This window comes from Nelumbo nucifera, chromosome 7 (assembly GCF_055504915.1).
Source record: "Nelumbo nucifera cultivar China Antique chromosome 7, China Antique-T2T, whole genome shotgun sequence".
Classification (NCBI taxonomy): Eukaryota; Viridiplantae; Streptophyta; class Magnoliopsida; order Proteales; family Nelumbonaceae; genus Nelumbo; species Nelumbo nucifera.
Window position 1 is genome coordinate 52802522 of NC_142655.1, and position 16200 is coordinate 52818721.

Below are 16200 nucleotides of genomic sequence, written 5' to 3' on the forward strand. Positions count from 1 at the left end.
GGGAAGTTATCAGTTATTGTATTTCAGCTTCTTACTATAATAGAAGTGGTGCTAAGGTAGAAAACAGATTTCTCTCCTACACCAGTTTCTCTTTCTCCAGTTCACTTCTTTTCTCTCTTCTGCTGCTTTTCTATTGTCCAGGTTGCTGTTTCCTCTATTTAGTATAGATCAAAAACAGCACGCACAGTGACAGTGTACAAAATGAATTTAGAAAGATAAAAACTGAAAACCATGCACAGAAATACACACACACACAGAATATAATAATGTTTGAAATATTACATGGAGGGAAAAGAGGATATCAGCTGGATAACAAAAACAGGAAAATAATGCAACCACAAAGGTGCGATTGCAACAAGTGCATTGTATTTGTCACCCGAAATGACACTAAACTTTGAGGTGTAAAGAAAAACCTTTTGGAAATTAAGACCATTTACATCTAACTGGCATGGAACCAGTTATTAGCAGATGCCATAGCGAATCATAAATGGGATAATTTTTTTTCTTTTGTGGAAGGAAAATAACTAGTTTTTATGCTTCCAGAGAAATGTCTATAGAAAAGGAAAAGGACAAGTTCATGGACAGACCATACTCAGAGATACTTGATGAAGCAAGTACTATGGATTCTAGTATTCTATAGTAGGTTTTAGCAGGCATCAAAGCATTGATTAGTCAATGAATGGTCAACTGATTACTTAGTTAGGGATATACTAACTGCATTAGTAACTATTCAGTCAAGAACTATAATGCAGCTGCCCAGACGACTAAAAGCATCAACTAGGTTGACAAATGACTAGTTCACTTGGTTAAAGTCTATTTACTAGTGTTTACAACTAGCTTTTAGAATAGTAGTATAATGCCCCTGTATTTTTATGCATTCCAATCACTTTTAGTACCTCTCATAGTTCATGGTTGGTTTAAGGACATAAAAATAGAAGCAAAGTAAATAAAATAAAATAAAATAAAAGATAAATAATAGAGTAGTTCTTCAGGAATTCTTCCAATTGGTAGTCTGCTAGTATGGAGTTTCCATAAAGGATTGTATCAGATGGTTAAGATTGCACACACCCTTCTCTGATACCACTCCCTAACTCATCCAATCGTTTGTAAAACAGGGACTATGTTAAATATATCTTTTATTTCAAATCATCCTTCTGTGGTCAACAAGCCAGCACCTGAAATTGCATCTCTATTTGCTATATTGCCTACTGAGGCTGAAAATAGGGAGTAATTTTCATTTTCTCAAATATATTATTAAGACGAATGCCCTTCTATTTATCTAGAGCTTCCTAGGAGTAGGGATTTCATATCCCAGTCCACTTCCCAAAAATTGTTGGGTGAAAAGGGGAAAGAACAAGCAAACCGAAATATATCACTACCTCCTTCCTTTTGCCTCATGGGAAAATCAACCTTCTCTCAACCATTGTTTTAAAAGGCTTAAGCCATGTAGAGTGAGGTATATGCCCTGTGGTGAGGTGCACAGATTTTGCCTTAAGGCTTAAGCCTCACAAACTTTGATGTAGGCTTAAGCCTTTGTCAGAATGAGGCGTAAAGCTCAAGCCTCTATGCATGAGGCATAGCTTAAGGTGTAAGTAGGGATGATGCAAGTTGGCTGGGCTTGGATTTTCAGTCCTCAAGCTGGAATCAGGCCCAAGAATTCAGGCTTTTTTATTTTTTGGGCCGGGCCCAGGCCTACTCATTGGGTAGCCCAAACCCAACTCGAGCCCAACCCAACTATAGGCATTCATATATACAATGTATATATATATATATATATATATACATATGTGTATACATATTTTCATAGACGCATACATACATGTATAATTTTAGAGTGGGTTCATTGACCAACTCAAGCCCAGCCCAGGCCTAAGCCCAACCCAAGTGCATCAAATTACAATGCGGGCTGGGCTCAACCCAACTCGAACCCAACCCAACTATAGGCATTCATATATACAATGTATATATATATATATATATACATACATACATACATGTGTATACATATTTTCATAGACGCATACATACATGTATAATTTTAGAGTGGGTTCATTGACCAACTCAAGCCCAGCCCGGGCCTAAGCCCAACCCAAGTGCATCAAATTACAATGCGGGCTGGGCTCAGGTTGGGAGGATCAGACTTGACATCGGGCTTGAGACTTAAGCCCAAATTTCAGGGTTGGGCCTGGTTGACCATAAACCCGGCCCAACCTGCCTGACTTGCACCCCTAGGCATAAACCTCAATTATCAATGGTTTAATGCAAAAAAAATGTATATTTTATGCATTTTTATAGTTCAAAACATATGGAAGAAGCACTTCAATAATTATAGGCCAAATGAAAAGAGTAAAAATGAAAAACTAATAGGGCAAATCAAGTTCCATTGGTTTCTCTTAGTGTTTTAGGAGAGTTCAATGCAAAAAGGGCCAATTAAGTTATTAGTTTCTCTTGGATAACCAAAATTTTCTCGTTTCTTTTCTTAATGATTTTTTTTTTCTTTTTATTGATTTTTTTTTTTGCATAGATCAAACCAACTAAGTTATTTCCTTTCTTCTAAACCATTCGATGACCATAAATCTAATATCAATTATATGGATTATTCTTCATATGTTTTCTTTCTTCTAAATTGGCCATATAAATAATTTGAGAACTTTACATCTTGAAACATGAAAATATAAAATATTTATGACTATTAATTGATTAGTTATTATTTTACTTAATGCTTAAACACTGAAACTTATTGCTTATAAACTTCTAATTCATGGATATTTATACCTTTTTATCATTCTAATTTGGTATATTATATGTTATTTTAATCAATTTATAAACTTCAACTAATTTTTCCTTAGGCTTTGAAGCTTACACCTCGCCTTTTTGGGCCATTATGCCTCAACTACGCCTTTAGCCTTTTAAAGCCTTGCTCTCAACTCTCAAGTTTCTTTTTTTCAATAACAGATCAATTCCATCCATGGTACAATTCCACCCTATTTGCTCTTATTCCTGCATGTTCTCCCTACTCTGGAACAAGGGCAACATATAACTTAAAAAAATAGATTTGCATGAGAACAGAATAAATATTTTGATGTTCATTGGGTTTCTACTTTTCAATATCAATCAGGAAAATAATAATAAAACATGGGGTACAGGGATTATGTTGACTGGAGGATTGAACACGTTGCCAATCCAAAGCATTCCTCATCCAGTAAACTGCTAATTGGCCGATTAGCAAAGCTGATTCTTTATTTCAAAATTATTATTGTTTTCATTATTTTTGCCAGCTTGTTTTGTAAAATTTTGGGGGGTTTTAAACCCAGACCTTGGATCAAATCCTGCATTTAGCATTGTAACTACTGATTTACTAGCATTTTTTCTGTCTAAAAAAGAAGAAAAGAACACTGCTATTGATGAACTAAAATAGAAATATCATGGAGCTACATCAGTGATCCACAAATTGCACATGACTGATGAACTATGTACCATAATCTCGTGGATTCTGCTACTAGACAAAAATCCTGTGTGCAAAGCCTTATACGGATCACTGGTTGGGGTGCATTACTAATCCTTTTACAGTTTTACTATTAGTTTTTGTTGAGTGATCCCATAAAAAACCAAGAGCTTCTATCCACCTCTCCCACCATATTTGTACTAGTATGGTCTTGGTTCAGCTCTTATCTCCTCTCCAATGATTTTACTTTTAGTTTGCTCTCATAGTGTGGAGAAGTTCCTCACAATTTTTTCAGCATATTAAATATTTCATGATTTTTTTTGATCAATAACACTTTCATTAAATCATCAATAGAAGATTTACAAGAGGAAGACAAACACACTTTTCTTCCAAGAGCAACAAAGGACCTCAAGAAAAGGAAAAAACACTAAATGGTTTACAGATTTTATCATCAATTTAAATATCTCCATTTACTTATTAATGGTTTACAGATTAAGCTGAATCAACAGAAACAGAAAAACAATTTTGAAGGAATCCAGAGCAATAGAAAACTGTGAAAAATTAATGAAATGCAGTTCCTTTCCCCAAACATATACAAAATAGAGGAACAGACATTATAGGTGTTTTTTAGTGTTGGTTTATCAAATAGAATGAAGCCCATATACCATATGCTTATCAAAAATAAATAAATAAATAAGATTACATACCATAGCTGATTCTGTTGGAACTGTTCCATCACCATCAATGCATATGTATTTAGCCTGAAAATTTGCAAATAGACATCAAGATGTACAGTTGTTTATCAAAACGTGGAACCTACATAAAGTATTATCATTCTATCCCACTGAGATGCTTCGGTAAATCCCATGAACCCATTAGAAAAAATACAAGTCAGGATTACGAGGGGCCAGGTCACCCATACAAACACATAGAAATAGTTCTCAAGTTCAGCAAAGCAAAATACCCTAATGCAGTCCACTCCATGATATTCTATCTCTTACTAAACCATCAGCAATCACATTAGCCAATCCATGAAGACAATCTAATGAGAGGTTCGCTTTGAATAGAAATGTCCTAGGCCTCAAAATGCATTCTTTATCTTTCACTAACAATCCTATCACAATCTGTGAATCTCCCTCTATGGTGATCCAATGGTACTCATCAATACTCCCGTCTGTATCCTACAAAAAAGGAGTTTCTTCAATAAAGCTTGGTTTTGTTTTCTCTTTTTACTAGGTTTCTTTGTGTTTTACTGAGCAACTGAACTGGACTTTCAAAATCCTTGTTAGACCTAGAAATTAAGCAAAAATAAAGATGAAGTTTACATTTTCTTAACATGATGCAAGATGTTCATGAGATCAAGCTTCACACCTCAAATTTGACCATCAGAAAGGTACCAACAATACTCATGTTTCATAACTTGTAAGCATGCAGTGCCAAACTTTGTATTTGTGCCTCAGTGCACTTTCACTACAAATTTCCTCAAGTCTTACACATGAAAACACCCTTAGAACACTGCTGGGAGAAAATGTGTTGGGTCACTGCCCAACACAGAAACCACTTCGAGGGGGTTCACCTCCTACAAGAAGAAGAAATGAAGGAAGAAAGGAAAATAGGGTTCAAACTCACATAACCTTCCCTTCCCCACATTTTCTATATATGGCTTATTAAAATCATTACCCATTACCAATATTCTAACCGATTCTGACTTCCCACATGGAGATTCTAACTAATTGGCTGACATGTCCTGCCTTCTGGTGTAGACAAAGCAAACCAAGCATGCGATAGATGTTGTGCCTGTGGTCTGTGGGCTACTCACATGGGCCAAGGTCTGGGCCTGAGTACCTGTGAAAGAGAGCCCTGTGGTCTCATCAATCGCCCTCTCCTAAAAAACAACCTTGTCCACAAGGTTGAAACCAGGATATGACTGCTGAATTATGAATTTGATTCCCAAGTGGCATCCGCAAACAGAAGCCCAGTTCTGGCGATTAAGGCTTCTGACTTAATCTGCAAATTTTTTAGATGCTGTTCAAATCAAACTCTTTGCCCATACATCTTCTGACTTCTGGTAGAACTAAACACAGTTAGTTGCAGAATTTCTTCTTTTAGTTTTTTCCTCCTTCAATTCCTCCCTATAAAGCCAATCATCACTTATCTCTGAGCCACTGTGCAATCTTGGTACCTGTCTTTCTTCCACTTTCAACAGTGTCCCCTGTAATAAGTCTGCAAACAATCTCCACCCTATTCTTTGCCTCCTCTCCGGCACACACAACATCTGTTATTATCAACAAAAATTTTCATGATCACTACAAACCAACCTTTCACATTTCTCCTGATTTCAACCTCATACCTTTTTCCACTTACACCCACTGAACTCTTCCAACACTGTTTTATTGTCTCCTCTACTACAAAAATGGTGGCTCTTTTCTCTTCTCTGACTTTTAATGCCCGCCTTCCATTGTTCCTAGCTTCTTTAACACAGAATTTCTTGGCTTCTACTTCCACTTCTCTCCTCCATTTTGTTGCTGGTAAGAAACCTTCCTCCTCCATTACCCTAGTTTGAATTTTATATCCTTTGGATAGTCAAGTTAATGTCTGATGCCACTATCCCATCTTCATGGGGTGCTGCAGGTAATGGTTTTTGCTAATGCTTAGGTTGTATTTGGTATTAATTCTTCTTTTTTTTTTCACGTGGCAGGGTAGAAGGAAACTATAACAGGATTAAGCTCAGGTGGTCCTTACCGATACCAAACCTGACTTGTTCCCAAAGACATGAGCATCCCATCCAATATGCTGATACCCTAGTTACCTTGTGAAATATTTCACTATTCCAAATAAAGTAGTACTTATAAAGTTTCATGTGATGACATTTGTAAAAACACAACATGCAAATATTTTTTTTTTGATAAATGAGAGATTTTATTAGGGAAGAGGATAGAAACACAACATGAAACATAAAGTTTCATGTGATGCCACTTTCATTCCTCGTAACTCCTCCCATCCCAGAATAACCTGGATTGCCCTGAATGCTACCATCAAAATTTTTCATAAAACCTTCAGGTGGTTGTACCCAGCTCATCTGCGCCTTTATCTTTAACGAGGAACTACTTGCCACTGCTGCCCAATGCCTCCAGATCATTGAAAGAAAACTGCTGAAATAAATCCAAAGATTTTAGCCATGAGATAGCCCTATACAGCATATAGTCCTTCAATTCTTGTTGGCTTCTCTCCTTCTCTTGGAATATTCTAGCATTCCTTTCTTCCCACACTGTCCAAAGCAAGGCTGCTCTTCTAACCCTCCACATTATTCTTTCTCTTCATTGGCGCCAAGAAAAGATAGAAGGGTCAAAAAGCAAGCTTACTTCTACTGGTCTATTTCACCTGCATCCAAAGATCAGGAAGAGCCAATCCTACAAATCTGCTTAACCATACAGGAAATTAGTAAATGATAACAATCCTCACTATGGGATCTGCAAAGAGTGCACCAATCAGGTGAGATGCAAAGATAGGGCCTTCTCCTTTGTAGATTATCCGAGGTGTTTACTTTCCCATAAAACACTTCCCAACAGAATGCCAAAACATTAGGGGAACAGGCCTACACCAGACCTCTTTAAAGGGGAAAGACTGAGTAGACACGTGACGACAAAGGCCCTTAAAGAAAGAAGCGCAAGAAAACCTACCCAAGGGCACAAGAGTCAAAACCTTTTATCTGGCTCTGTGGGATCCAAATAAACTTTTTCAAGGGTACTCAACAAGCGGGTTAGACTCACAATTTCCTCATCCCTTACACCTCCCTGAAAACCGAAACCCCAAACTGGTGTCAGGGGAGATTCCAAGGGAGAACAGAATTTTGACACAAGCTCTCTCTTATATCAAGAGATAGTGAACAAAGACGAAAAGAGGTCCTTCAAAGGAGGAGCCTCTTCGACACAAATATCTTCCCAAAAAAGAACCGAATTACCAATACAAACATCATACCTGAGAATTTTGTAAAGTTGAGGGAGAACACTGTGAATTGCCTTCCAAGGTGTTGCCAAAGTTGCCCACCGAGAAACCCCAGCATCCTATCCATTCTCCAATTAACCATGAACATCTTATCACCTCATGCCACAGTCTAGCTCTCTCTATGGCCATCTCCATAACCATTTCCCAATAATTCCATATTCTGTATTCCCAAACCTCCCTCCTCTTTACTTCTGCACACCACTTCCCACTTCACCAGATGATCCTTTCTACCCTCTCTCAGTTCTCACAAGAAATCCCTCATCAACTTTTCTAGCTTCTTAGCTTCCTTAGAGGGGATCCTAAAGACAGACAAGAAGTAGGTTGGTAGGTTAGACAGGGTGGCTCTAATCAGGGTAATCCTACCCCTAAAAGAAATATAATTCATCTTCCACACAGCCAATTGCTTCTCTAACTTCCCTAATACTGGACACCAGAAACTATTCTCCCTATGGTTTGCCCCTAAAGGAAGTCCCAGGTAGGTCATAGGCCAAGTAACTACGGAGCACTCTAAACATCCTGCAATTGCCTCCACCACTCTATTATCCAAATTTATCCCTGCCACACTGCTCTTTTCCAGGTTAACTCTCAGATTGGACATTCTTTCGAACCTTTTCACCATAGTCTTTAGATTCCTTGCCTTCTCAAGGTCCCCTCTTTCACTGAAAACTAGAATATCATCTGCAAATTGAATATGGGTAACTGACACTACAAGTCTATCTACTTTCCAACCACTTATTAAATTTTCCCTATCAGCCTTTGAAATCATTCTACTTAACACATCAACTAACAAGGTGAAGAGGAAAGAAGAAAGTGGGTCCCCTTGCCTTAAACCCCTACAAGTTGGGAAAAAAGAAGTCCTTTACCACTTCATTTATCAAGATGGGGAAGTGACTGAAACTAACACAACCATGCCAATAATTTCTTATCGTAAAAATAAATAAATAAATTGTTAGGAGCTAAAAAATAATACATGCAACAATTGGAACAAAAAAAGTTTGTAGGCTCAAAGCTGCATATTACTTTGCTAATACAGGTATTGTAAAACATTTTTATAAGTAAAAACAAAATTTCATTAAAAGGAAAAAAGAGTGCAATCTAGGTAGCTGATAAGATAGCGCCCCACCTGAGACTAAGTAGAACTGGAGCAAAATTTAATTTTCCAGATTACAATTTTGAATTCTCACCCCCTCCCAGAATCAAACTCCTAAATCTTCTATCAATGCTGAGTAGCTCTGGAAAAATCATAAAACAATCTGCAATGGATTTGGCCGCAGCTGCCACCAACTTCTACCAGCTCCAGGACCCCTCACATTCCAGGATAGCCACATTGGTTCTGCCACCCCCCTCCCATACTCTACTAAATTAAACTTCCGAACATCCCCCCCCCCCCCCCTCACTCTTCCCTTCCCTCTCCTTCGTCCCATTTCTCTCCTCCCTCCCCAACTATTTTTTTTTTTTATTTCTTTATTCTCTTATATATATTTTTTTCAAACTGTTCTATTGCCTACCTGACCACACTCTCCCCTCCCAAAAAGAACAAACCGAGAGATTTTCCCACTTCCACCTGACTATTCACTAACTTCTCGATTTCCATCCTCCCCCCCCCCCCCTAATCTTCCTTCTTTTTGAACATTTCCCCCTTCCAGACCCATTACCACTTCATCCCTTTCCTTCAGTCCCACTCCCAAATCCTCTTGTTTTTCTGGATGAATCTCATTCCTGTCTCCAGTCTGCAGAGATCGCTTCTCCTCTTGGGGGTTCTCAACACAAGAAATTCTAGCTTTTGCTTCTCTTCTTTTGTATTTGTTGGTCAGTCCTGCACCTACCAGACCATCTTTCAGTCTCAAAAAAACCTTTGTAACAAGAACCATGTTAGACTTGCTTAAAGCTCTGGGTTTTTCGGAGTCTCCAAAATATCACCCTTAACAGCCCCTCATATATTTTCCTTCTACAACCCAAATCAATGCCTAATCTTCCAATGACCACTTCAAAAGTTGAAGAATCAAAGCTGTTCCCTTTTCCTTCCCTTATCTTGAACTTTCTAATCTCTGCCTCTTCCACCGCATTCTCCGCTCCCCCCCCTAGATCCATTCTCCTCCATTCCCAACTCGATAACCGCCGAACCTCCCCCATTCCCCCATGTTTAGTTATCTGGATGTCATAGAAAGGTATACATGTTTTATGAAGTTCAGCCAAATATATCTGATTGCATGAGTAATATTCAGTATATCAAGGAATGAGAAAATTTATTGGGATAAAGAGAGAGACAGAGAGAACCTTGAAGAATGGTAGCTCCTTAAAGTCCTTAACAGGTGTTTCCTCAGTCCCATAACTGCAGAGAAATAAAACAAGGTTTTAAGTCAAGGTACAAGGTGAACCACATGCAAGATGAATGAATATCAAATCTCTTAGTGCCATACACTTGAATCTACAAGTCTAGCTAAACAATTCTGACTCAACAAGCTAATGGAATCTTTGGCTCTTGCAAGTATGAACCACATGCAAGATGAATGTCACATATGCTAGTATGCTGATTTCATTTTGTTGGTTTCCAAACATCCCTTGGAAAAACAAACATGATACCATTTAAAAGAAATAGAGGCATAATTGTGCAAGACTGCAAAATATGTGGCAAGAAATACATGAGTTTGAAAGAAATATTACCAAACAGTATGAGGTGTGTCATTGTTAGTCCCATATATGTTGTAAAATTTAACTTGCGGGGGAACCTTAGCACATGATAAAACACTCTGAGTTTCACTAGCCCATTTCAAGATCTCTGTGTTGAATGGTAGAGGAATAACCACCCCATCATAATTGACCTGGAAACAAAATCATGTAGGTCATTAGCCTAAACAAACCACTATCCTTTTCCTTTTTTTCTGTTTATCTTTTCGTTTTGGACAAGTAAACCCATGCACCAAAGTCAAGCATTGGAAACAAAAATCCCTGTCCACCTATGTTTATCCATGTATGCATGTGCATCTTACAGTAATTAGAGAAAACATTTTTCCTAATTAACATACTTTAAGATACATAAATCTGTAATCAAAGATTAAAAGGGAACATGGCTCACCATGTTACTTGTCAGGGCTTCCTTAAATATAGATATGCTTTCTTCTGGCCCATATGACTCTAGCATAATAGTAGAGTTACCATCACTGTCCAGCTTATCTCTCCATATTTCTAGACGTGGAACTGCTTCCCAATCAAAATTAGGGCAAGCCATCAACTCATAAATTGATGGGCATTCGATCAACTGAAAGAGAAGAACTTGTTAATGATTAATTCATAAAAATGCTTAGTAAATAAACTGAAAATGGATGAACTAACAATTGAAAAGTCATAAGCTCAGAGAGTTTATTCTTAATATTTTTCCGGTAAATATGACTAGTATGACAATCATATAGTTGGGAATAGCAGGAACAAGATTTTTGTAGCCGACCCCATATAGTTGGGACAAGGCTTAGATGATGACGATGAACAATAAGCATCCAAGAATTCTAGTAGGATAAAGTTCTACAATAATAAATGTATTAATATATTTGAACATTAGAAAACAACTATACATGAATTTTGAAATTTGGCAAATACGTAAATTAGTAAAGTCAACAAGGACAGAGAAAGTGATGCAACAAGAAAATCTAACATTTGTGATAAAGCTAGATGCTTGTGTCGAATTACTTCGATTCTTGACATAGCCAAGGATTCTTAGATGGGAAGTCAAACAAAATCCTCCAAATAGGAACCCAACCAATCCCAAGAAGTATTTGTTTTAATGGTAAGGAGAATAGTTACTAAAAGAAAGAGAACATACAGCCTAAGGTGATAAGAAATCACTGAGCCTAAGAGAATATTGAATGAATTCTTAATATGAAGAACTTGAGGGCTGTTGAGAGCTATAATGGTTGTTTGAAGAATTAAAGAGAATATTGGGAGAATAAAGGGGAAGAAAATTCAGAATCACTCAACAGGCACCCAGAATTGCTGTAGGTTTTATTGAAATTACTCACCGTTCTTAGCATAGGTTATAAGGACTCATAAAACTTGCTTCATTCATTAATCAACATTATTAACTTATAACATATTTACACACCATAAGGGTGGTTAATCTTAGTAAAACTAAGAAAATTTCAGAATTGCAATTGCAACCATCATAAGAAAACTCAGTAATTAGAGTTGGCTCCAAATAGTTGGGATTAAGGCTCAGTTAAGTTGTGATAAGAAAACTTAGGACTCCAAGACTACTTAGCCAATTAATATGAAACTTTGAGCACAGTTAAACTATTACCAGACAAACCAAACTTTTTTCTGGACCACATTGACAACATGTAAAATGGTCAAAATACCCCCACCATCAAAAAATAGCAAGTACAGATAAAATTCAGAAAATTCCATATCTGACCTCTTGGCTCCTACGTCAAGTGATTGTGTAGAGTTCTATTTAAATCCCATATTTTCTCAAACATAATTAATTTCTGATTCCCTCTTCACTCACCTTATAGTCAATTGCAATGTCAACATATCTTCTTAACAATGTATTACTCATCCTGAACATGATTGTCAACTGTTGTCATGGGTGCTTGTTAGAGAACAAGTTCATTGAACTTGACCCATTAATAGAATAATTACATGGAATCTTTTGTCAATAACCGATTCTATCATCACAGTTATGTAGATGATCCTTAGACCTGAGGCATCATGGATGCCTTGTGCATGAGCCTCCATAGTTTGACAATGCAAATACTTATACCCTAATCAAGGGATGTAAGCATGCAAATGTTGGATATGGTGACTTGTACATGGAGGCATGTGAATGCACAAAAATGGAATATGTCACTCTTCATGAGGTGGGAGAATGTCCTATCACCTAAGCAACTGAGATTGATGTGACTCAGGAAGCCCTTGGCCAAGGCAACATGGTTTATGGAAAGAGTTCCAAGATGGGTCATCATCAATTCAGTAGGACATATGACTGCCAGTAGGGTTTGACATATTCATCATGACCCTTTGCTCTTTCAAGACATTATATGATAGAAGGATCCTACTACATGGTAACTAGAGATGAAAAGGTTCATTCCATGAAATTAAAACAATTAGGGTGGTCATGACATGCTGCTAGGTGTCACTCATGACTTGTGGAAGGAGTTTTAATTCAATTCAGATGGAAGGAGTTCCATTTGGAAATACTGAAGGAGTTTGGCATCATTTGTGGAGGGGCCTAATTGCAATTATCCAAAACTTATAAGATAAGCTTTCCTAAGTGCAATTAGAGCATAACTCGATATAAGGAATTCATGGGGTGGTGACCTTAGGGACTTAGGGTTTAAGAGAGCCTTTTATACTACAACTCTAAACCCTAAAAACACAAATAGATTGCTAGCACATTCTTGGAGCCCGCCCCCTCTTCCTCTTTCTTTCTTGGATCGAATGCTAAGAAGGATTTAGGATATTTGATCTGCTGCTGCTCTATGTGGACTATCTTGGAGGCCAAGCATTTGCAAGGCTGTAGAAAAGGAACAAAGGCAATATTTGAATAACTTTCTTGGAAATTGATCTACATAGAAATATGCAGATTAATTTATTTTAAATTTGGATTGTGTACACCACCATGTGCGTGATCTTGGGAATTTGGATTATCAAGATTCTTGAATTTTTAATTTCCATTGCAAAATAATTAAAGAAATTACTAGAATCTTTTATCACCATCATTCCAAATATATACACTTGAATTAGGCTATGACATGACCTGAAGAGCAAAAAAATACAACCTGTAATGTAAAATTTGATGGCTCTGTAGAATTACTTTGATCACCATTTTTTTTATAAGTGAAAGAAAATTTCATTAAAATAAAAGGAGTACAATCTGGATAGGTGATAAGGTAGCACCAAACAACCAAAAGATGAAAAACAAAAACATTACAATTTTAAATTTCCCCTTCATAATTCTGTAAATCCACCACCTCCACAATCTTTCTCCTAAATCTTCTCTCTTCGTCTGAGAGAACTTTGGCAATATCAACACCCAATCTGCAACTAATTTTCCCACAGATGCCACCAATCTATCCAGCTTCCACTCCTTGCCTTCAAAGACTCTTCTATTCCTTTCTTTCCAGATGTTCTAGCATATGGAAAGTGGAATACAGCTCCATATTATTTTAGCCTTTTTTTACTCCCCTGATTCTTGGCCAAGTAGAAAACATTTCAGCAGGTGACCTTGGCTGGAAATTCCTAACCCCAAAGAGTATCGTGAAGAGGTTCCACAAGAAACCATAAGTTTGCATTCAAAGAGGAGATGGCTGACTGATTCCTCTTCCTCCTTGCACATAAAACAAATGCTGGCCAAACTGAATCCTCTTGACTTCAAATGATCCACCGTCAACACGCTATCCATATCCACCAGCCAGGCAAAAGCTTCCACCCTAGGGGGTATTGGGTTACCCCAGACTCCTCCCAAAGAATCGAAAGTCCATTTGGTTCCTGCACAGGGATCAATAACAAGACTTGACTGTAAACTTTCCATTTTAGCATTCTTTCCACCCTATCTCATCCCTAGACTGGATTGAGATCTTCACCTTCTCCAACTTCTCCAGCAGACTTAAACACTCCTCAAACTCCCTATCAAGGAGTGGCCTTCTGAATCTCAGGCACCAAATTATCTTCTCCACAATTCTTACATAACAACTGAGAACAGACACTCCCAGTTCCAACAGCCTGAATAATCTTGGGCAAACCACACACAATCTTCCCACTCCACTCCATTCATCCTCCTAAAACCTTATTCTAGCTCCATCCCCAACTGCAAAGCTTGTTAAAGAAATAGAGATCTGAACTGATTAAAATCCATTATTCCTTTCCATACACTCACCCCATATGCTGAGCTAACTTCCCTTGATTCGCACCCAAATCTTGTAACCCCATATTTACTAATCGCCACCCTCCTCCATGAAGAGTTTTCCTCTTTACTCAACCTGAATCTCTATAACCATTTCCCAAGTAAGGCTTTGTTGAATAATCTCACCCTCCTAAACCCCAACCCCCTCCCTCCTTGGGTCTACTTTGATCACCATCTTAGCCTACATTTTGTCTAACAAACCAATGGAGAACCTATTAAAGAGTGCCAATCCATAGAACCACCTACTTCCCCCAACTACCACTCATAAAAGAAAGAGTCAAAATAACTCCATGTGTAGAAAGTAGGAGCAACAGCAGCTGACATAAAGAGCTGGAGTACAAGTGCTACCTCTTACAAATTCAAAGGGACTCTAGTTGTGGACTCATCCATGTCCATTGCTTATATGTGGTTTTAATGCATGTAGAATATTTAATGTGTTTATCTCAGTTTATACTATAGACATCATAAACTACATAAAAGGCACTTTTGGGATCCAACAAGGGACAAAGTTTCCAGGAAAGAAGGGTTGGGGTTGCAAACTGGACTTTGAAAAAGCTTATGATAATATGGATTGGTCATTCTTAGAGGATTTGCTTGAATTTTGTAGCTTTAGGTAGTAGATCGAGAATGTGGATGAAAGAGTGTCTGACTTCAGTACATTATTCAATTATGGTCAACGAAGTAGTCGAAGACTTCATTGAAGCCAAAAGAGGATTGAGGCAAGGGGATCCCCTTTCTCTCTTCCTTTTTACCCGAATAGAAGATTCTTTTAGTCAGCTAATAACTAGGGCCGATAACAAAGGTCTAATTAGAGGGTGCCAGGGTGGAGGGTTGGGAGGAATGAGGTTGTAGTTAGTTACTTGCAATTTTCTGATGACCTCGCTTTTTAGTGAAGATTTAGGGGGAGTTGGGGTGAGGAATATGAAGCTTTTAATATTCTTTGAGAAAACCTCCAATTTAAGAGTGAATTTCAACAAGAGGTGTGTGACAGGGGTTAATATGGGGAGGGAAGAACTAGAGAGGTGTGCTTCCTTACTTGGTTGCTGAAATGTTGATTGACCAATTAAGTACCTAGGCTTATATCTGGGGGCAAATCCTAAATCTAGAGCCTTCTAGAATCCTATTGTTGAAAAGTTGAGCAGAAAACTTGCTAGGTAGAAGACAAATTACATCTCATTGGGAGGGAGAATTACCTTGATTAGATTAATCCTAGCTAACTTTCAATCTATTTTCTATCAGTTTTCAAATTACCGGTGTCGGTGGAAAAGGTTTTAGAGAAGATCATGAGAGACCTTTTATGGGAGCTTGGGGATTCAAAGAAAGACCACTTAGTGAATTGGGCTTTGGTGAAGAAAAGTAAGGTAAAAGGGGCCTAGGCTGTGGAAATTTGATGGCAAAAAACAAAGCACTTTTAGGTAAAGGGCCTTGGCTGTTTCCTTCCAAGGGAAATCGCCATTAGAACTCCTCATTGGAGAGAAGCCATGGATGCCAAGATTAGGCTCTTCATGAGAATGACACTTGGGATTTTGTGCCTACTTCTTCAGATGCCTCCATCATTGGGAGCGGTTGGGTTTACACCGTCAAGCCAAAATTTGATGGATCCCTTGATCAATATAAGGCTCGATTAGTTACCCAGGGCTATAGTCAGGAGTACAACTTTAATTATGAAAAAACCTTTGCCCCAGTTGCTAAGATCACTATAGTGTGTGTTCTCCTAACATTGTTTGTTGTCTAATCTTGGTCCATGTAATAGCTAGATGTTAACAATAACTTCATGGTCAATTGAAGGAGACCATTTACATGAAACCTCCTCTTGGTTATTGTAGTGATCCTTCTCTTGTGTGTTGCATAAAGA

At 37.8% G+C, this 16200-nt stretch overlaps 1 protein-coding gene across 1 annotated transcript in view; it reads right to left on the reverse strand.

Annotated features, from left to right (window-relative positions):
• LOC104610980 (alpha/beta-Hydrolases superfamily protein) overlaps positions 1-16200 on the reverse strand; it is a 37029-nt gene that overhangs the window by 1782 nt on the left and 19047 nt on the right. Inside the window, exons 7-10 of the mRNA XM_010277858.3 lie at positions 10527-10709; positions 10115-10272; positions 9728-9782; positions 4153-4206 (exon numbers count right to left, since the gene is read on the reverse strand). Coding sequence (XP_010276160.1) covers positions 4153-4206; positions 9728-9782; positions 10115-10272; positions 10527-10709 — 450 coding nt within the window. The remainder of the gene's footprint in view (positions 1-4152; positions 4207-9727; positions 9783-10114; positions 10273-10526; positions 10710-16200) is intronic.